Source organism: Ylistrum balloti, unplaced genomic scaffold (assembly GCF_031769215.1).
Source record: "Ylistrum balloti isolate Yb309-2 unplaced genomic scaffold, AGI_CSIRO_Ybal_v1 Utg369568, whole genome shotgun sequence".
Classification (NCBI taxonomy): Eukaryota; Metazoa; Mollusca; class Bivalvia; order Pectinida; family Pectinidae; genus Ylistrum; species Ylistrum balloti.
Genome location: NW_026781865.1, coordinates 815,918 through 840,494, shown reverse-complemented (window position 1 = coordinate 840,494; position 24,577 = coordinate 815,918). Strand labels below are relative to the sequence as shown.

The following is a 24,577-nucleotide window of genomic DNA, read 5'->3' as shown; positions in this document are numbered from 1 at the left end:
AGATTTTCGATCTTCTTGGTTTTGCAAATAAAAAATTGTAGATGATATTTCAACCATGGACGTTTGTGTCAAATTTCTGTTTGACTTGAGATCATTTGTGTAAAACGATGGCTTATAACATTGAGTTTGGCCGTTTTAAACTACTATTGTAACCACGAACAGTCGTAATACACAATATCATGCAAGATCTTTACATTATGTTCAGGGAGCTAGTCTTGGTGTGAAACTTATATTAAATTATTAGATATTGAATAGATCAATTAAATCGAAACACGTATTCATTAAAATATTGTTTAATAAAAAAAACAAACGTAATCCATGAAACAGTTGAACAAACACCATTATACAATACTGGTAACAATAAAATCATCGGCAGGTACCGATTCCAAAGCTATCATAACATCAGCGTGATTTTATTTCTCGAGTTAGACTCATGACCATTAAAGGTTTCTGAATAGAACTATTGTAAAATTTCTGTACAAATAAAACACATAATCACTATATTCTCCTTACATCCCAAATATGGTTATCAACAGGTAACTGCAGGAACTGTGTATTATAAATTAATGGATTCTGTATAAAGCTCGTGTAATAATTACATACTATGAATAAAAATTACTGTATACAATAAATTATCTTTGTGGAAATTGGAAATAATTAATTTTACCAGCTGATGAAAAGCTACATTTTTACTCTCATAAATCTAGTATAAGTTACATATAAATGTTAAATGTTTAAACAAATGTTGAAGAAAGTTTGGAGTGAAGTTCTCCGATATTTTTCCATAAAACATCCAGCATTACACAACTCAAGTAGGTGACAATTTGAAGATTCTGAGATTGTACATAATACGTGTTTACTCGACTTTCATTTTCATTCACACAAATAACTCGCCTGTTTACAGAATACCCATTCGCACAACTTAAACCTGTTAAAACAAATTAGCCAGCTTACGCAACTTCTTTCACACATATTATACCTCACACAACTGACACTTGTTCATTTACTTGATGCCTGGCCAGAGAAAACAGGTCTGTTCTCACCAATGATGCCTGTCAACATCATTTAACATCATTTGCTCATTTAACTGGCATCGCTTTGAGACAGTGTCACCCACAGGTCGGTAAGAAATTTGTCTGTGGATTTCTACTTTAGCTAATATGACTAGAATATGACTAGGGTTGCGACTCAAAAAACATAAAGAAAAAATGTTAAAATCATCATAAAGAATACTTGGTACACTATATTTTAGTGAAGACAATGACTTGTGAACATACATACACATGTATTGTACCAACACCAGTGAATTTTGATTTCACATTCTCATAATATTTAACAAACTTATCAAATAATATTATACATACAAAGAGGCTGACATGTATATCATCTGATACATAAGAGATTTAGAATTACTGAGTTCCCTTGCACTACATAAAGGATAAAAAAGAAAGACAGCGCTTGAAACGCTTTGGTAAATGCACTTGTAAAGAATAACTGATATATCATAAAATAATTATCAACGTTTTTCACGTGACATGGATGTCGTGATGCGTGACTGGTGCCGAGTTTTCCCAGGGCCGCTTGACGAACCGAATGAGTAGAAAGCTGACTAGTCCAATGATAAGGACGATAAGAAGTCCCTGGATAAATCTCCACACGGGTGGGATGTTCACCAGGTTATCGTCTTTCACTTTCTGTATAGTTTCTGTGTGGATCTCCTCATCGTCCTGTATGTAATCAAATTTCATAATGTTTAAAGAAGGACTGATAAGCAATCGATAAAAACAGCATCATATCATAAGACAATACTACAATAGGAGTCAGGGGGTTTTGATAAACAATTCATCACATTTGTCCTCCTGGAAGGATCTTTATCAGATTTCTACAATGTGTAGCTATTTGTGACAAAAGATACCTGTTTTAGATCATGTAGTTTAATGACATATAGAAAACTGACAGGTAAAAGGAACATAAGTGTTTCATCTACCAATCATAATCTATCTTACAATTATCGAGAAAACGTGATTGTACGAAGGCTTTGCGTATTACAACAGTTCACGTCATATGAAAATGATGTCTACAAGAAATGAGTAGGCTTCAGACCCCTCACGTTAAACTCCCTTGGTTGAATTACAAGAAAAAATGCTTTACCACACTCTCCCTTAACATCACTGACGAGTCATAAAAAGACGAAACAGCTGTATGATGAATATAGTACATTTTTGGCACTACTGTATCTAATTCTAAATTGGTAGTCAAAAGTGCTACTTAGTGGCGTGTCTTATCAACTCGAGTTTATTTTCGCTCTGGAACAGAAAGCAATAGTTGTATCACACCGTTTTAAATGTTATTTTTTAAAAGCAAAGCTTGATATAACTTTCCTTATTTAATTCTAATTTATTTCTTTTAAATGAAGTAAAGTTTTATTATTTTTTGTTTTCCACAGGATAACTAGTTAAACGCAGTTAAAAGTCTGACAAATGTTTTCTATACAAAAGCTCAATAATTGATTTTACAGCCATTTGGTTCAGTATTCCCTTCCGGATTAGTGAATTATTGTTAAAAGACTTTGAAATGTTTTGTGTGTTAATATTGTGGTGTGCTAGAATATACGTAATGAACACGTGTAGAGGAGATTGTGACATGCTGACTGCGCAATAATCCCGATAATCAAATCTTTGATAAAATAATGATTTTTATTGGACATGGAATAACTAGGAAACATTTTAATGAGTTTTACTTTTACCTTGTCCGAAAACTGGTCCAACATTATGTCACAAATTTGTACCAAAGATATTCTACAATACTCTTTCAATTACAGCAATTTTTTTTTACAAAATCAGGATTAAGGTTTGATATGTCTTCTACCTTTCAGCAAACCTGAATCCTTACTTAAATTCAATTCCCAGGAATAAAATTTAGTATTTCGATTTGATTCTAATTTCATTCTTTAAAATGAAATAAAATTTGATAAAGCTTTATTTTAAATATTACACATAAAATTGCGTGATAGTTTTCTTTCTAACATGGACGAAAGTCAAACATCAAGCATCAAGCGAACTGAAATATATTATAAAACTAATCTATCCAGAGAAGACACAACAAACAGGTCCAAAATGGCTGTTACAGAGATGTGTGGTCATTTACAGTGTTACCGACAGAGGAGGTAATAGAAAATCCGCCAAATGATGGTCTGCCTAACTTGCCGCCGCTTACAACACGTAATGGGTTTTGTTTAAGATTCTTGGACCGTAAGTAACACTTACATCAACTCGGTTAAGGTTTATATTGGAATTTTAGTCCTTGTCTTAATGCCGACATACATCGCATACGTTATAAATACTTACATTTACTATGTGAACTTCCACGACCTCGGAGTCACCTCCCCCCTCTTTCATTATCGGTGACCTCTCTGTCCATAAGTCCTCCTCCTCGTCCGACGAAGAGTCGGACTCTCGCAGTAAGGAATATTCTGACAATATTGATGTTCGGGAATAACCTTTCTTGTCACTCAATAAATAACTCATATCAGGTGTTAAAGCTCTCATCCAGTAAGGTACATGGGTAGTTTCAGTGTCACCGTGGTCTTTGTTGCAGTTAACCTCTAACACAGGTGCTTCTCCTGAGTTCGAGTCTGAAACAGAAACAAACAACATATAGGTTTTTTCCCTCTGACTGATCAGCAGTTACCCTCTAACATAGAGGTTGCTCTTGACGTCGAATCTAAAACAAAACCAAATAATATGTAGCTTTTCCCCTCCGAGTGCTCGGCAATTAACCTTCAACACATGGATTGATTCTGAGTTGGAGCGTAATATAAAAACAAAGAATATTTAGCCATTTCCAGTCCGAATGCTGGACAGAGGAGCTTCAACTGAGTCTAAAATATCAACAAAACGAATATGTAACCCCTTCCACGATTTGACTGCTCGGCAATTAACCTTTAACACAATGGATTCTCCTGAGTCTTAACTCTAAAATATCAAGAAATCATATCGTTTTCCTTTTGAATGATTGGCAATTGACCTCTAACCCTGGCTTTTCTCCAGAGTTGGAATCCAAATAAAAACAAAGATTATTTATGCTTTGCCAGTGATTGCTCAGTAGGTAATCTCTAACACGGAGTCTTCTTCTCAGCTTCAATCTACAAAGAACGTGTAGCTTTGGTGCTCTTTCGCACATGCTTTTCACCATTCAACCCGCTATGATAAATATTAAACCAAGGAATGAAATAAAAACTTAACGCACGGTTATTTGAAGTATCCTACATAGACGTATCTAACATATATTTTTCTTCTTCGGTATTGTGTTCTGATGAAAAGACGAATTCCATTTTAAAAACTTCAAACTTTTAAATTCAGTACAGAAAACTGCGTGTAGACGGCGGGGTATCATGGACATTCTAAAGTGCAACAGATGGGTTCTAAACAAAGTATAGGACTTAACTGGTTTACAAGCATTGATATTGATGTTAAAAAGCTCAATGTACGTTGATCTTTATATTTTCGCCCCTATCGGTTCTCCGGGTTAAGAGAGTTTCTACCGTCTGAAAAACAACGACAATAAAATAGATTGATAAATGATTAAAATGTCAATCAACGTTAAAGCTATAAAGAATGGGATAAATATAACTTCAGTGAAAAGTTACTAAATAGAGCGAAAGAGTAGTTAAGTAACTACAACAACGTAACTTCTCTCAGTTAAATGTCATCAATAATGACGAAACATTTAAAGATAAGCCGTTTCAAAATATATCGTTTAATACACATCGCAGTGATTAAAACAACAGAAGTGTCACCTATATTTCAATTGCCAGCGTATTTGGAAAATGAAAATTATGGATTCTTTCACATATATCACGGAGTGTGGTTTAATACGTACAAATCCACTGTTTTTTTCCCACACAGACTGCCTGTTTGTAAGAATAGGGTCAACCTAAAACTATTTGTTGAAGACATATTCAAACACACCACAACGCCAACATGCAAAGCCACTACTACGGAATGGAATGCTGAACCAAATAGCTTTAAAATCTGTTCTTGAGCTTTTGTAAAGAGAACATTTATTTGTTTATTTAACTTATTTGACATCCGAGTGCGTTTTACTGCTTATCCTGTGCTGTCCAACAATATGTCACTAACTACAGATTTTACAAAATTAGAATCAATGGTTTAATCCTTTTTCTACCTTTCAGCAAACCTGAATTTCATACTTTCAATTCCAAGGAATAAGTTAAGTATCTTTAAGTTAAGCATGATTTTATTATTTTAAATAAAATAAAGTTTTAAATATTACACCTATAATGGCGTGACAATTCTTTTAAGTGAGGAAAATTTTAGGCCACGCAACCGACTTTTAAAATATAGTATTATGTCATAAGAATCTAGGCACAGTGGACCCCTCTATCCATTAATTCATTTTCACTGCTTCCTTTAATTATTCTACTCATTTCCTATCTTCTCATCTGAAAGGACATGGTAGAAGGCGTCAATCCCGTTAAATAAATACATATATGCCTATAGCACTTGGTAAAGTAACTGTAGGGCATCACGCTGATGCACAAGTTACCGATGGCTAAAGGATATATGGCCACGCAATACAGCAAGCTGTACTCTAGGGTTCTATAAGGATTACAGTCGCCATAACCGTGCTCATAGCAAAATGTTTCTCTTTAATCTATTAAAGGACATGAATATTTAAAAAGAAAAATAAGTCATAAGTACAGAGTATACAGTATTATACAATTTATATGGTCTGTTACATATTTTATTATGTTAAATCAGATTTTAAAAAAACCCGTAGAACATTTACAACCTGATAAACAATGAAAAGAATATGATAGAACATATAACGCCTCTGGCAGACGCTTTTTTGAAAATAAGATGCGTAAAATACTAAATGATAAAAATTTTGAATGATCAGTGACGATGTCAGTTGTATTTTGTATCAGTTTTCGTGGACTTTAATTACCTCCGACTAATATTACTACAGATGTATTGTCTTTCTATAGTCTTAACATCAGGTATGTAATTCGTTGGAAGATAATTTGAATATGTATTGATTTATGAGGTTGAACATTGCAACATTATATATGTAAAATAGGACAAAACCTTTCTGATTTATAATATATTCACTTGACAGAACGCTATTATTTTAAGAGTGAAACATAGTTATGATAAATCCTGATCTTGTTTAATTGTCATTGCTTTTTGCTATCAGTAGGCAGGTTTAATTACACTGGCGTCTCATAGTCTGAGATTTCACCGCACTCAACAGTATTTTGATATTGTGTAGCTTATTTTGATTTTATGTTGACGATTAAAATACAATTAAATCTTGTTCAAACTGGAACATGTATATAACGTTACCTTTAACAAAACACGTCGATAAGTTTGTGTGACGTTTCGATGATCATTAACTCTGTGAATATTTACTTTTGTCCACTGTTAACATCATTCGAAATTAATTTAAAGCAAAAAATTGGATGTACTTTAAACATATGCTAACTTATGTGTTCATTATTGTATGGAATGAAAGTGTCATGTCTGTCTATGTATATTATGTGTATGGACCCCTTATCTCGATTTAGTAATTCTCGTCATGACATATCTATCTATGAAGGTGACAAAATGCATATCTCCACAACGTTATGCAAAGTCTTGTTCACTGGTCGAACTATACGAAAATCGACGTAAATATACTACTATCTCACTAACATAAAAAGTAACATGCAGTCGTGAAAAACTTTAAAAAGTCGATTCCTTGCTCTTCACTGTGTTCGCCCAGTTGTTAGTTACATACGTTTAAAAGCTCATTCTGGATTAAGTCAATGTAAAGATTGGAATCATTGATATGATCAATGTCTATTCATTACTGTATGTTCTCCTACCTTCTTGTATATTGTTGTGGTTTGAAATTGAAATATTAAAAAAAAAAATTGAATTAACTTGTTTACCTGCGGAAAAGAATCCAAAATTTGAAACAAATTCCTCCATTTAAGACATGTTGTCAGTATGAACCGTTAGGTCCGGTATCTGGCGTGACACACCTCCACACTAACTCACCTGTACATCGACTTACCTGTCCCGTACCACTACAGACCATATTAATGCAGTAATATTACCAGAGGAAGCAACAGCTGCTCAAGGTTAAAAATGTGGGCAAGGAAGGCAGAGTATTGTCAACTTAACCTGAATTATGGATAATATACATATATATTGATATTAATTTCATATGAACTCGGATATTTGCATGAGTAATATGTGGTTTGAACTTTTAGATGATATATCTATGTTGCAAGGTCGTTACTAACAAATTAGTAGGTTGGTGTTCACCAGTGCAAAACACTACAAAAATAATAACTAAAAATAGGTAAAAGACACAACTCTAAAATGCGTTGAGTTGACAGCAGGATACAGTTCTATTCATTATATGCAGGAGTTATAATCTATGCCTGAAATTATCTACGTTAGAAGACCAACAACGTATCAGATTTAAAATACTAAAAAACACAATTCTAAAATGTTATTATTTAAAAGCTGTACAATTTTCACGCTGATATAAACTATAAAGCACAATTGTCGCACTGATATAAAATATAAAGCACAATTGTCGCACTAATATATAATGTAAAGCACAATTGTCGCACTTCTATAATATAAAGCACAATTGTCGCACTTCTATAATATAAAGCACAATTGTCGCACTAATATATAATATAAACCACAATTTTCGCACTGATATAAAATATAAACCACAATTTTCGCACTGATATAAAATATAAACCACAATTTTCGCACTGATATAAAATATAAAACACAATTTTCGCACTGATGAAATACAGAGCACAATTTTCGCACTGCTATAATATAAAGCACAATTTTAGCACTGATGAAATATAAACCACAATTTTCGCACTGCTATAATATAAAGCACAATTTTCGCACTGCTATAATATAAAGCACAATTTTCGCACTGCTATAATATAAAGCACAAATTTAGAACTGATGAAATATAAACCACAATTTTCGCACTGCTATAATATAAAGCACAATTTTCGCACTGCTATAATATAAAGTACAATTTTCGCACTGATGAAATATAAACCACAATTTTCGCACTGATATAAACTATAAAGCACAATTGTCGCACTGATATAAAATATAAACCACAATTTTCGCACTGATGAAATATAAAGCACAATTTTCGCACTGCTATAATATAAAGCACAATTTTAGCACTGATGAAATATAAAGCACAATTTTCGCACTGATATGATATAAAGCACAATTTTCGCACTGCTATAATATAAAGCACAATTTTCACATTTCTATAATATAAAGCGCAATTTTCGCACTGATATGATATAAAGCACAATTATCGCATTGCTATAATATAAAGCACAATTTTAGCACTGATGAAATATAAAGCACAATTTTCGCACTGATATGATATAAAGTACAATTATCGCATTGCTGTAATATAAAGCACAATTTTAGCACTGATAATATATAAACCACAATTTTCGCACTGATAAAATATAAACCACAATTTTCGCACTGATGAAATATAAACCACAATTTTCGCACTGATGAAATATAAACCACAATTTTCACACTGATATAATATAAAGCACAATTTTCGCACGGCTATAATGTGGAGCACAATTTTCGCACTTCTATAATATAAAGCACAATTTTCGCACGGCTATAATGTTAAGCACAATTTTCGCACGGCTATAATGTAAAGCACAATTTTCGCACTATAATATAACGTTTGTTTTGCTTAAGCTAACGATACGTAAACAAACTTCAATGTTCACATGATATCTGATCACGAATATATGTACATTAGGTTATTGTCCTGACGATGTACATACGGGATCGTGGGATGCTGTTTTAATTATATAATACTGATGTGTGTCTATAATCCTTATGCTATTATTTCATGAAATTATCCTTTTCCATATTACAAAAAAGATGTCCGATTATAATTGAACATCTGAAGAATACATGCAGATTTTCAGTCTAGCCATACTTCCATATAAAATACAAAATATAATACACGGTATTTTATCTAACCACTAATATTGTTTGTTCAGAAACCTCATTGCAAGTTTTGCGTCATGTATAATTTTCGCCATGATTAATGTAATGCTCGCCCTGATGGTAAGACAAATAACTTTGTACTCAATGTCGCCATTATTTCTACGTACAGGCTTGTCCTTACCGACCTTAACCTATATCTGAACTATAAAGGTGTGAAACGTGTATTCATGAACATGGATGATAGCCACAGAAAATCCCTTTTGCTTCTGTTATGTTAGCATTTGAATAATACATATCTATGTACACAGATGATGTTATACAACAGCTATGTGGCAGTCTCCGTTACACCTACAGTAATTACGCCTATGTGTGTATAGATGGGGAAATCCCAAACATGTCTTAACCACGAAAGGTCGTTCTGGGTTTTTCTATTATACCTCTCAAAAGACTATTCTAATTATATATGTCTGGAAATGTAATTCAGGTAAAGATGTTAAAAGTAACTGTGATAGTAAGGATTAACCAGGTATTGGTTAGGTCAGGAATTCAAATCAAATAAATAAACAGATAATGATGAATAGATAAATAACTAAAGATGTATATAACCCAGTTATGTTATGTATTTCAGAAGTAAAAACTAACATTTATCAATTCATATAAAATGTGAAAAAGTTATCTGTTTAGGAGACTAATAAATAAAATGCGACAAGAAGATAATTCCGAACATAATCCCATTCGTTTTCAATTCCGTTAAAAAAATATCAAACAAACAAAACAAAAAATAGTGCATGTTTGTCAAAACAAGCAAAAAAGATTAACAATGAACAAGGTTATGACTGTTGGATGTCAGATAAGATGTAGAATTAACAAGGTTATGACTGTTGGATGTCAGATAAGATGTAGAATTAACAAGGTTATGACTGTAAAATGTTAGATATGATGTAGAATTAACAAGGTTATGACTGTAGGATGTTAGATAAGATGTAGAACTAACAAGGTTATGGCTGTATGATGTTAGATAAGATGTTGATTTAACAAGGTTATGGCTGTAGGATGTCAGATAAGATGTAGAACTAACAAGGTTATGACTGTAAGATGTTAGATATGATGTAGAATTAACAAGGTTATGACTGTAGGATGTTAGATAAGATGTAGAACTAACAAGGTTATGACTTTAAGATGTTAGATATGATGTAGAATAAACAAGGTTATGGCTGTAGGATGTTAGATATGATGTAGAATAAACAAGGTTATGGCTGTAGGATGTCAGATAAGATGATAAATTAACAAGGTTATGACTGTAGGATGTTAGATATGATGTAGAATAAACAAGGTTATGGCTGTAGGATGTTAGATAAGATGTAGAATTAACAAGGTTATGGCTGTAGGATGTTAGATATGATGTAGAATTAACAAGGTTATGACTGTAGGATGTTAGATAAGATGTAGAACTAACAAGGTTATGGCTGTAGGATGTTAGATATGATGTAGAATAAACAAGGTTATGACTGTAGGGTGTCAGATAAGATGTAGAACTAACAAGGTTATGACTGTAAGATGGTAGATAAGATGTAGAACTAACAAGGTTATGACTGTAGGATGTTAGATAAGATGTAGAACTAACAAGGTTATGGCTGTAGGATGTTAGATATGATGTAGAATTAACAAGGTTATGACTGTAGGATGTTAGATAAGATGTAGAACTAACAAGGTTATGACTGTAAGATGTTAGATATGATGTAGAATTAACAAGGTTATGACTGTAGGATGTTAGATAAGATGTAGAATTAACAAGGTTATGGCTGTAGGATGTCAGATAAGATGTAGAATAAACAAGGTTATGGCTGTAGGGTGTCAGATAAGATGTAGAACTAACAAGATTATGACTGTAGGATGTTAGATAAGATGTAGAATTAACAAGGTTATGGCTGTAGGATGTCAGATAAGATGTAGAACTAACAAGGTTATGACTGTAGGATGTTAGATAACATGAAGAATTAACAAGGTTATGGCTGTATGATGTTAGATATGATGTAGAATAAACAAGGTTATGACTGTAGGGTGTCAGATAAGATGTAGAACTAACAAGGTTATGACTGTAAGATGTTAGATAAGATGTAGAACTAACAAGGTTATGACTTTAAGATGTTAGATAAGATGTAGAATTAACAAGGTTATGACTGTAGGATGTTAGATATGATGTAGAATAAACAAGGTTATGACTGTAGGGTGTCAGATAAGATGTAGAACTAACAAGGTTATGACTGTAAGATGTTAGATAAGATGTAGAACTAACAAGGTTATGACTTTAAGATGTTAGATAAGATGTAGAATTAACAAGGTTATGACTGTAAGATGTTAGATAAGATGTAGAACTAACAAGGTTATGGCTGTAGGGTGTCAGATAAGATGATAAATAAACAAGGTTATGGCTGTAGGATGTTAGATAAGATGTTAAATTTTTGTTTTAGCAGGTTTGATGAAGTCAATGTAGCACGATTTCAATTGTAGAATTTTACAAAATGTAAATGGTGTAAAGTTGTTTTCTAAAAATTATAAGATGAAAGGCAAAATCAACAAGAAAATGTAAGGACACAGAAAATATAAAACATAGTGGAGATACTGATGATATTATTATAATACTAAATATATACATACCTAGAAATGTAGATCCTGGCATTTCCATTATAAAACATGTATACAAGTACTATAATTTCAATATCTTGTATATTTTCCTCAAAGAGAAAGGGTACTGTGAAGTCTCTTTCACATTGTCTTTCTATTCCTGAGGAAGAAGTAATAGTTCGGAAAAACCTTGATACAGTTTTATATAAGTGTCTCGTGTATTACGCATTGTATAACTAAGTTTGTTTGGGAGTGTATTTCAGGGAAGCCTGATGTAGGCCTTGACCTTCCCGTCAAGTTAATGGTGATTTATACACCAGGCTAAGGTGAAAAAAATCTAGGCAGACGTGGTCTAACATAGTCTTTACTTGATGGGGTTCACCATACGATAGAATATCCAGGCAATATTAATGCTTCATGTTGGAATTTATACAAATATCAATTGAAAGTAAATTGTTATGTCAATAAAAATAAAAATGGTTAGTGAACAATGTTGAGGCGTGTGATGATTTACCATGTATACATAGACAATTGAACTGCGACAAAGACAAAATTCACATGCACGTTATGAAATGGAAGACATGTTGTTTTTATTTTTGCTGACAATGGATTGATTATTTTGATGTTATCTTGAACAGTTTTTGTTTCTTTTCTCTTATACATGTGTTTAGATCTGTAAGGAGCTTTTAAAAAATTTTATTTAATAGAGTTGAAAAAAGAGGTACTTGCGTTCAAATTTTGTTCACATTTTGACGTCTAGGAAGCAATGATACCTGTTATGTATTATTCAGTGATCATAAAATTCCAAGGTAACTATCTAATACAGAACAATCAAGGATGTTGACCTAGAGAGCCTAGTGACTAACATTGATCCAGCTACTTTGAATAGCGTTGAAGCATTTTATTTCTTCAATACCGATAAAACTTATCAAGATATGAACAAAAGAAAGACTGACACGGATACCCTGGAAAGTACAAGGAGAATAAGACTAAATGTTTCGGAAGAGTAGATGTCTTTTGCATCATCGCAGACACCCACCATGTATATCTTGGTACAATCCAAGTATGTAATGTCACGTTCCCAAATGAGAACAATGTACACAACAACGGGACCAACAAGCAAACTACCAACATCAAACACGTTCAGATTCATATATAATTTAATAATATAATAATCAGTCTGCATCTCATGTGCGTTTGTCATTTGTTGACATCTTGCATGAACTTGGTGATATTGGTAACATGCCCTTGAATATCGCATCAAATGCCACATGTAAAAACCATAGTTTTGGGATACAGGAAAATTTCTATTGAGAAATGGAAAATTCACTATAGGGAGTCTTGGACCCCATACCATACAGCTTGGTGGTAAGCTGTCCATGTTGAGTTTTTTGCAAGAAAAAATCGAGGTGAGTGGCTGATAGAGAAGAGTCTGACGTAACTTTGATTTCAGATTCTGGTGGATACATACGATTGACATGGTCAATAAATCTCTGGCTATTCAAAGACAATACGTCATCAATATATCTGATGGTGAAATTAAACGACTTTACAAGGTCTTTGTGGCCAGTTTTGATAAACTCTTCGATATATTCAGCCTCGTATGAAAACAAAAGCGAGTCAATAATAAGACGGGCACGGTTAGTTCCCATAGGTATACCAATAGTCTGTTGGCAGAAATCGACGAAGAGGCCACCAACCATAAACTCGACCGTTTTTTTATGATTTCGTCCTCACGTCGTAAGCCAGACGTACTTTTCACGAAATATGCTTCGGTATGATTCACAGATGTTTATTTGTATCGCAATAACAAGAAAACGAAGGCTTTTTTCAGCTGCATATGGGGCAAGGTAGTTTACAAGGTGGGAAAATAAGATGTTCAGATTTCAGAAGAAATGCTTGTTTTAGAAGAGGGTGTTTTAGATTAGCCAAAAGCTCTCTTTAAAATCCACCTACTATTACTTTCACTTCTTGAGATAACAGTATCACAACGAGATCGTAACCTTGGTTTACTATTACTAAGGATGGTAGTAGGGAGATTGGATATATGTTTGGTAGAACAGCTGGAATACCTACCGGGCTTTTGATCTCCAACTGTCTAGGACTATGTTTATTGTATTTTACGAAAATCAGACAAATGGACTTCTTATGCAACGTTTGACCTAATTGGGGTGCCGTGACTAGCCTTACTGGGTTCATGCAGAGCTGGTCGACCATTTGCTAAATATAAATTATATTTCCCTTCTAGTAAATTTAAAGCTATCTGATTGATCAGTTTTGGACAGTATTTCAACTTCCTTCTTCAGACCAGAATTAAAAAAAAACTTCCAATTCAATATTTTGCAAAAGCTTTAACAGTAAACTTTTCTCTGTAGGTATCCCCCATTTTGATTCCCGCTACGCTACACAAACACTCACACATTCTCTATGATCTCACATAATCTGATGTTTGGAATAACATACCATATGCAGAACGACCCAAATTGGCACACTTTCTTTGGTAACTGTATCCCGGGTTAACGTTTATCAAGGGGAGGCTACTCTGTCATACTTCCTCTATGTTTATAGAGTTGACAAAATACATTTTAAGGGTTTACGACCGATGTGAATAAAACACGCTTAGAGGACACTTTGTTGTACGTGGTTAGTAGTAAGAATATTTTTTTATGATTAAACAGTCAACATTATAACAGTTTAAAAAAGTCCAACACAGTATCTCGCTGACCAGGTTAAATACGTATTGAATCGTCCAATGTAGCTTTTATTGTCATAATTATATATGAATGTAATGTTCAATATAATTATATACATATGAACATTTCATTAATTCGCGAAACATAATTTGTCTAAGATTGTTGAAAACAAAAGATATACGAACCAATAAAACTTTATAGCAATGTTGATTATATAACAATGTGTATCATATTGAAAGAATGAAAGACATGAAATGTGTTCCGGTATGATTAAAATGTCATAATATGTTATAATTTAATGATATTGAACTGTCCAAATCGGTTGCTGGTTGGATGGCTGGTGACAGAAACAGATCAGGATTCCTGATATGTATATATGTTGCCAGAATGATATTTTTACATAATAATTCTGTACGTTGTTGTACTTTCATATCGTGTACCGATACTTAGCGTTTATAACTCTAGCATTTTTCTATTCACTTGGTCTCACCGTGGCGATGTGTGTCTCTCAGAAAATTGAGAAACAGACTGGTGTTTGTTGATATGGTTGTCTTCTTTAGCAAGGCATTCTACCTTTATTGTCCTGGATGACATGCGACACACCTCCCATATGTTGTTCAGTGACGCCGTCACCATTTGTTTCTCAACCTGACTCTGGCTGTTCAAAGGGCGATAAACACAACAAAACAAAACGAATTTCTGTACTTTCTGTACGTGGAGGGAATAAATGCAAGAATAATTTCTATATTTTCACCGTCAACAATTAAATACAACTCATTATCTCACTGATTTGATGGAACATTGATAGTCTAATACCACATCTATCCTCATCTTTCTTAATCATGACGTCGGTAATACTTGTTGACATTTTGTTATTTCATGTTGAATGATTATGTTTTGTAACACTTTAAATTGTTATATGTTGTAACACTGTAAATGATCATGTTATGTAGCAATGTAAATGATTATGTTTTGTAACATGTTATGTTTTGTAGCAATTGTAAATGATTATGTAAATTATTATGTTTTGTAACACTGTTAAATTGTAAATGATTATGTTTTGTAACAATGTAAATGATTATGTTTTGTAACATTGTAAATGATTATGTTTTGTAACACTGTAAATGATTATGTTTTGTAGCAATGTAAATGATTATGTTTTGTAACACTTGTAAATGATTATGTTTTGTAACACTGTAAATGATTATGTTTTGTAACATTGTAAATGATTATGTTTTGTAACATTGTAAATGATTATGTTTTGTAACACTGTAAATGATTATGTTTTGTAACATTGTAAATGATTATGTTTTGTAACATTGTAAATGATTATGTTTTGTAACATTGTAAAATGATTTTGTTTTGTAACATTGTAAATGATTATGTTTTGTAACACTGTAAATGATTATGTTTTGTAGCAATGTAAATGATTATGTTTTGTAACATTGTAAATGATTGTTTTGTAACATTGTAAATGATTATGTTTTGTAACACTATATTATGTTTTGTATGATTATGTTTTGTAACACTGTAAATGATTATGTGTTGTAACACTGTAAATGATTGTTTTGTAACATTGTAAATGATTATGTTTTATAACATTGTAAATTATTATGTTTTGTAACACTGTAAATGAGTTTTTTCACGAAGTCATTAAATTGACCACTGTTTTCTTTGTTAATTTTGATTTTCGAGATATTTATGTTTTGCGGTTTTATCAAGTTCTCAAACAATGCGAAAAGTAGGAATTCCTCGAAAATTTCTTGTATGGAAAGTAGTGCAAATGTATATGTATATGTATATATATATATAGATATAAGAAACATCCTAAATTGAAGGGAATGCTCGCGGATACTTGTGTTTTCTTTGTATTCATTTATTATCTTTTTTATTAAATACATCGATATAATCTGATCTACTAGATACACATTTATTTTCGCGAGGATTATGGCTGTTTTAAACGTACCAAGCACTCCTCGTCACTGACACAACTGTTAACATCACGAATGCTGTTGTTTGTGTGTGGTTTTACTTGATACTTATTCAAATAATTGTGTCCTGGGTGTTAGCTAAATATTTACATATTTTGATTTCATTAACTGAACTTGACATTTAAATGTAAACCTGCCCTTATATTGGAATAACAATTGTTACAAACATTTCATTAAATTTCATACAAATTAGTACTTCGAAGTGTTGTTAGCTTTTCATGCAGAAAAGTGTATGCTGTATTGAAAATTCCTATCTAAAACTAGAAAGTTTTCCAATAGATAATTATGCAAGTCTATCATATGAAATTTTCATGGTAATTTTCAACAAGTATTTATTTTAGCGTAAAAAACGGTTTACGACTCGTTAAGTTAACAATGCTTTAACATATGGGGAAGATGTGCTTGTATGGTACCTGTGGACACGTGTCAAGGGTACAATACAGAGATACCGTTTGTTACTACAATTGTATACAAACCACGATCGTGTGGTTTTAAATAATAAATAATATGTCTAATTATTCGTCGATGTCAGAAAATATAAATCTATGACTCCACGTTATAACAATACACTTTCTTCAATAACAATCTAGAAATAAACTATACAATTAGTATCAACCACTGAATGTTGAATGAGATGAGAGGAGGGCCTGGGTAAAACCAGTATAGTCGGCTACATGTAGGTTACCGAATACTTTTTTAGGTTCGGTCAGGAAATTGAACCCCAATCTTACAGGTGATAGACCTGTGGAGAAAGTCTTGTCAACCCAAATTTTCGTCAAATAACTAATTATTAAAGCCGGACGTTATTCAAATTGTAAACCGTAATTAACCTGATAAAGTAATTTGACACTCTCAAATCAGAAATCGTGCTTAAGGGAAGACGGCTAAAATAACCGTAGATTTAGAAATAAGAGCACCACATTATCTTAAAGTTTGTGATCACAGGCATGTTGGCAATGTAAAATGAACAATGTGTATGTATTTGTTTATCCTTTTGATCTCACTGATAAAAAAATTGTAAGAACAGAAAAGATAATAAGACAGGATTTAAACGAAATAAATTAATGTGTTATAGATGTCGATAGAGTGTAATGTATAAAATCATTAAACAATGACGTCATTCACGTTTGTCACATTTATAAAAAGATATCACTATGAACCGGATTTCCATTTTTACCCCTCATGACCCCATGAGAGTCTGTACCCTTAGTAACTCCTTAAATCCATTACCTAGTACAAATTGGGAGCGGGGTACTTGATACACCCTTTGTATACAATAACAGATGAAAGACGTGGTAAATGATATCTTGCTGATCTGAACTTTTCCATGTATGGGTTTGCTGATGAGGAAGTGTCAGGTAGTTATTCCCAGATATTTAACATTCTGCAAATCAAAATGAAACTATAATATATCCTCAGTGGGACTTTGTATTAACGTTGTAACAAGTGTATGTTCATCGACGAATTTCGCCCACCAAACAAATTCTCATGATGTTTGCTTGTTCGGTTTATCACCTCTTGACCAGCTTAAGAAATTATAAGGCAGGTGTCGTTTTAGTAGCTGGTGGGTACCTAAATGAACAACAAATGGGAGGTCGTCGAAAGCTATTCAGAGCATCAGGGTTAAGCATCTTGTCTTATGACACAACCACGTCAACAAAGACAGGTGGTCCGTTTCACAGCTTTCTTGAGAAACACAAATCGCCATGGGTAAGGAGCGTCAAACCAAGAACCTCGAATCTTAATATGAGATTATGAAGACCAACCGAACGAGATACCACAGTTTTTCTTCCCATCGAGATGACATAAGCTTAACACACTTACCAATAAAAAATATATATAATAGACAAATACCGGATATGAAAAAACATGACTTCTATATCCAATATGTAAATCATGGCTTACAAAGTGAACTGTGACTTATGTTGTGCACCAAACAAGTGGTCATGCTGTATTTCATTCTTACACATGTAAGTGCAATGTGTGATGTTAGTGTGTTGATTTATGTATCGTAAAGGCTAATAATGTATTCTGTCATTACCAAGGCATGGTGTAATCACTAGCTCGACTATTCATGCTAAGTATGTAAACGAAATGAAATTTTATCTATGGCGATAGTTATATATATCTCTTAAATCACATAATATATGTTATCAAGCACTTTAGTGTCCTTCAAATAGGTTTTTAACATTGTCAGTATAAGTAAATCTAAATACCATATACAGTTAATCAGTTTAGAAATAAAAACATATATATTCAGAAGATATTGTTTTTTGCATCGCCACCAGAAAAAGATCACTAACACACACCACTCAAAAATAAATTGTTTCCATTCCACGATAGTAACTTGCTCTTTTTACACGCTTTCATGAGGTGCAGTTGAAACGATATTCTAAGAACTTTTCTGTCCTGCAGGTAGGGCTGCCCCTTGGATTTTTTCCTTAGAGTGTTCGCCATTGAGAGGAAAGCTTTGTGTTCTGTCCCCAGCCCAAGACACATGCTAGTCTTTGAAACTAGCAGTTGCTTCTTCCAGCTTAACGTTTAGCATCGTGGTAGTGTTGTGAATGGTTTGCACGTTGTCAGTTAAATAGTGACCGGATAGATCCTCCTGTTGGGAGCCTGCAGCAGTATGCTTCAGTGTGATAACACTATAAAATTGGCTTTAGTTCCACGCTATCACTGACATATCAGAGCATTCAAGAACAAAACGAACGCATCACATTTTCCGTCCTTAATCATTTTGGCTGTTGATAGGACGTCAAGCCATGTAAACCAAACCAAATAAAATTGCTGTCGCCAATATTACGATTTTCAAAATGATTAAATAGAGTGGAAAATATTGATATATAATTCATAATTAACATTTTTCCTTTTTTGACATGAAGTTATTTGATTATCATTAATGGAATTGTTTGTTTCGTTGTCACTACACCGCTCTCTTTTTGAGAACTTTACATCACTCGGATTAGGTCTTATATATTAGACATGACGTGCTTCTGAAGGCGGTAGAAACTCCTGGAGGACTTTTAGTACCTGAAGTTTGCCATACCACTTGCACTTGATTTTCTTCGGTCGCCCTTTTTATCCATTTTGAGTTTAGATTATGGATATGCTTACTCCTCGATATTTCCTTGTTTTGTGTGTTCATCAAATACTAGTTCTTTCAAGGTTCAAAATCATCACAATCTTAAAAATAAAGAGCCAATCTCGTTTACTACACATCTAAGTAGTAGACAGTTCATGTTCGTCGTATATGTCGTGTGCGCTGGTCTAAAGAGATGTATATTTGTGTTTTTGAATAAACTGATTAGCATATGGATGACGTATTTTAATTATTCATTGATTTGTTGCAAATATTGCTGATTTCATCTATGATTGTAAATGGCCTCAGGAACACTGCACGTTTTGAAAGCCTGTACTGTGATATTAGATTTCTTTGAGCTTCCACCCACCATCACTGCGGTCCACGTTAGTGTGCATTTGGGTGAAATTAGAATGACTACAACAAAATACGTCTTCTTTAATTCAGATTTGTCGTTACGTACATTCTCGGTAATTACGTCACAAAAACCTAATCCGCGTTTCTATACTTCATATGAAATGCTGACAGATTATTCCCGTGAGTAACGTGGGTGGTTACAATAAGGTACATCTGAACCAGTAATATGTACCACTTTGGTACTGATGGTAGATCTATTAAAGTTCGGTAACACATATTCTGACAATTGTATGTAATCCTATTCTTTGGAATTCGTCTTACAATAATTATTTGTCTCCGTGATATTTTAAAATACAATATCCAATTGACATAAAGGTGAACGACACGGGTATAAAACATAACCCTTTAAGTCGTTTATCAAACATTAAAAAAAGAAAATGAACAAATGGTACAAATCACAACTTGTGCCTTAAAGGCAAGTTTTACAATGACATTAAAGCACACCTTTCATGGTATTAAAGCTATCGAAAACAACGCCCAGGGACTAAATGGATCAGTACTATTTTCATCTGTGTTTCCATTGGTTAGATTATTGTTGGGTAACCCGATCGGTAGATATATATAGATGTGTGTGTGTGTGAGGGGGTCTGTTAATTTATGCAGTACACTGTAAGGTGTTGAAGGTAGTGTGGTTGTTCTTCCTTAACCGATAGCATTAACATTGATTCACCTGTAAGAATGGCGTTCCTTCTGCTACCTTGGATTACAGTGGGAATAGTAATGGTGACATGCATATTCTTGTAAGTAAATCCGTCTGTCACTTTCTGGTTATTTAACACATAGACAAATATAAACTACTGTTGTATATCAATATCAATCTAGTAGGTTTTGACTATCTAACCCTTACGCAACATGCATCTAGAGACTTATGATATGATATGACATACACACATTATATATATAGTGTGAAAAATGTGACTTATTGCATTTCTATATTGCATATGAAAAGCAAATGCAATATAACACAAATTGCATGGCTTTTATCATAACAGACAGAAATCTAAAATCTACACTGTGTACATTGGTAAATTTAGAGATCCAGGGGTAGTGAACTTGGTTAGGCGATAACTCAGTAATACCCTGTAAACTTTTCGAAAATATTAGCACAGTTAGCTTTACATTCAAACAAATAACTACATTTTGATAAGATGTGTTTTTTGAGACTGATGGTAATTTATCAATTGGAACACTTTATTACATCACAGCGACTATTGGTGCAGTTAACTGTTAAAAAAGAACTATTTTGTCTTGATTTAGCTGTCAACTTAACACATACATAAAGAAATTAATTGCCGTGGGATTTACATTTACACCTGAATATGAATAATGTAACTCAGTGTGCCCATTGACTCGAGGTGCCTTTGTTAGCCTCAAGCATCGTAGTCTAAGCGTATTGAAGATGCATTCACAGCATTCTGATTTTATAAGTCAAACTGATACCCGATAAACGTTTCTTTAGTCATCCTTTCATTTTCTGGATCAGGATGAAATGAATGTCATAAAACATTAACAATGATATAGAAACTTACTTCATTACTTATCACCTCCAAGTTTTGTTACTAAAGCTGTGTGTAGACATATTTGAATATATTTTGAGAAATATAAAAAGGTTAAGTGTTTCTGCTTTCTACACGGTTTCTAAAACGTTAAACATGATGTAGAATTTGAGGCGAGGGAACATAGATTATTTAGCATAGATATAATGCTGAATCTGACCTGAGTCGAAAGCTTTGTACTTGTTTCTTTACATATCTGATGTTAAAGAATCTGTAATTTTATGGGGGATATTTTAAGTAATTCATATTCCACAATACTCTTCTTATGTTTCTTTCATAACTGACATTGATGGAACTTTACCCTGGTAACGATAACAAAAGTATTCTCTAAAGAAATCCCTTATCAGTTCATGTTATGCAAGCGTACTTGTGAAACGAGGACAGCAATCCAATGCTGTTTCTATAAACATATACCATACATCCAGGCCATTAATTACACATGAAAGCCAGCATCAAACATGCATACTAAGTGATCTCCCATATTATTCCAAACCTATCAGTTTTCTAATTCTTTGTAGACCTGGTAATTATGTTAATAATGGGTTACGTGTTAAGCCGATGGTTCCGTCCTTGGTTCAGTTGTCAGAATTTCCCCCGTTATATCTGTAAGACTCCGTTATGATCTTGTCAAATTCTATTTTACTTGTTAAGTCAGATCCATTGTGTTTGCTATTTACAATCTAAAATTTGACTGATGGGTAGTTAGTCAATAAATAAAAGATCCAAAAATTTCAATCAATTTATTTCAAAGCTGATTTTAAAAGTAGTGCTCTTTCGTTATTAAACCTTTCTACAGAAATAGATAAAATCGTTATATCCGACATTTAACTTCTCGTCTGACACTTCATAATAATGTCTTATATAGGTTTGTGAGGATTAGTTTCAAACCACAGAAACTATGCTAAAGCAATATCTGAGAAAATAAACTGCATCGATGATAATCTTACAACTCGCCGGTTACTGTAACTGTGACTGTTTGTAAGTGCCGACTCTCTTCAAACACGAGAGCTCTGATTGTTATTAGCGATCTCAACCTGTTTTTAACAAGTACACTAACTGTATGAAAATATGTAGTACAATCACCCAAAGCGCTACTGTTCATTATAATTTTGTAGTTACGAAAATAATGTATATTCGCAATGTATGAAAGGTGTAGTATATTAAGTCTACTTCAGGTTTGTTAACCTTTTGAACTTCAAGTTTGAGAATTATTCTAGGTGTTCTATAACATGACTAACATAACTGTAAATGTTTTATTTGAATTCAATGTTATATTCAAGCCTTTAACCAACATTCTTTTTCGATATATCATCATTCTGTATTAGAGTTTCCTTTTTAGTGAATGCTACCGTCTGATACCGCATCTTAAAAAACAAAAAAATAGCTTCATGTATCCTAGGAATTTGTCAACAATCTTTGTAGAGTTCCATTAGGTAGTTGTGTGGATAAAAATATAAGACACCAGTGTAGTTGAATTCAATGTTATATTCACGCTTAGTCAATCAAACAAAAAAGCACTGCTGTTTCTACAACCATTGTATTATCGACACTGTTCCAATACGAGAGCTTTGTAGATTGTTATCAGCGATCTCCAACTGTGTTTTTTTTTCAAACTAGTTTACTGACTGTAAAAAGACAGGTGCTTATCCTTTGAATAATATAAATAAACTGCTGCTGTTTATAATAATTTTGCAGTAATGAAAATAATGTATATAGCAGTTATGATTATATATAAATATTCGTATTGCATGAAAGGTGTAGAAAACCTACTTAGGATTCGTTCACTTCTTACATTGTGTTGGGAGTTCCATAACAAGACTAGCATGACGGCTGATTTTCATGTTTTATATGGGATTAACACTCCCCTCCCCCAACCCCACTCTCTCTCTCTCTCTCTCTCTCTCTCTCTCTCTCTCTCTCTCTCTCTCTCCCACACACACACACACACACACACACACACACACACACACACACACACACACACCACACTACACACACACACACACACACACACACACACACACACACACACACACACACACACACACACACACACACACACACACACACACACACACACACACACACACACACAAAACACATAAAATGAAATATACATAGGCCTTTAAGCGAAAAAAATATAAGTGGGAATTACTTGAATAAACATTTACTCTGCAATTCGATATGATTAAAATAGACAAAAAATCTATTTGGACACGTCGAAAATAATATATCACACACAGGTAATTGTTGTGAAGTTGGGGTGCCGTTGTTATACGAGACGCTGGCTTGTTTTTTTTTCTGAAATCATGCTGTCGAGTTTAAGCATCAGCGATTTCATATGCAAATATCTATTCTTGTTTTGGATGGTTGTGGACGAACTTTTTTTAGGCAAACAAAACTTAAATTTCAGCTCAAACGTAATTCTGATTTATGAAACTAAGGTAACCACATAAAGACACATTTCAAAATGCATATGGAGAATAAATAGTGTTCCGGAAACGTAAGCGCTTCCTGTTGAGGTATCGTTTGTATATGTAAAATATTCTGTAATACAAGTAAACAGAATACTTTAACTTGACACCTGCCCCTTCTCACTTTCGTCTCGCGTCTCATACCGACTCTACCCATTGTATATCGTGTTCCTGTAGTCTTTCACCTCATCACGCCTTTTCACAAACACAGTTGTATTGCCTGCCTTCGTTCCGTCAGTTGTAATTAAAGAGTTGAAACTGGATTACAAACTGGTATAATTTTGGTCATAGTTTTCAGTTTTAGGTTTAACATTGTGAAATATGTGTATGGTTTGTGATATGGATTGAAACTTTTGTAGCATCTTATAACTACGTTATCCTTTAAGATGGTTGGATAGTTAAATTCTATTAATGTCTAGAAAATGTTCTGAGAAATTCGGATTATTGGGCTATTTTTCTGTAATTTCCTTCATTTTCCACTGAAACTTTCCTAGTGGACGGTGGGGAAGACCCCAAGGCGGCATCAGCCATGTAAATCCTGATAAATCCTGATAAGTGATGTCACGGTCTGGAATAAGAACAAATTCTTTTTGAAAAAAACAGAACCACCAGTCATTGTAACGAAATCCGAAGATACCATTTGTCAATGAAGTAATGAAAAAATATAGAAAAATCATAAATTAATAAATTCC

General features: G+C 33.2%; 1 protein-coding gene across 1 annotated transcript; it reads right to left on the bottom strand.

Annotated features, from left to right (window-relative positions):
- Positions 1-1,526: 1,526 nt before the first annotated feature.
- Positions 1,527-6,995, bottom strand: LOC132557863 (uncharacterized). Its single transcript, XM_060222422.1, has 3 exons — positions 6,956-6,995; positions 3,348-3,634; positions 1,527-1,727 (listed from the first exon to the last, which is right to left on the bottom strand). The coding sequence occupies exons 1-3, from the start codon at positions 6,993-6,995 to the stop codon at positions 1,527-1,529; spliced, it is 528 nt and encodes a 175-aa protein (XP_060078405.1).
- Positions 6,996-24,577: the final 17,582 nt, after the last annotated feature.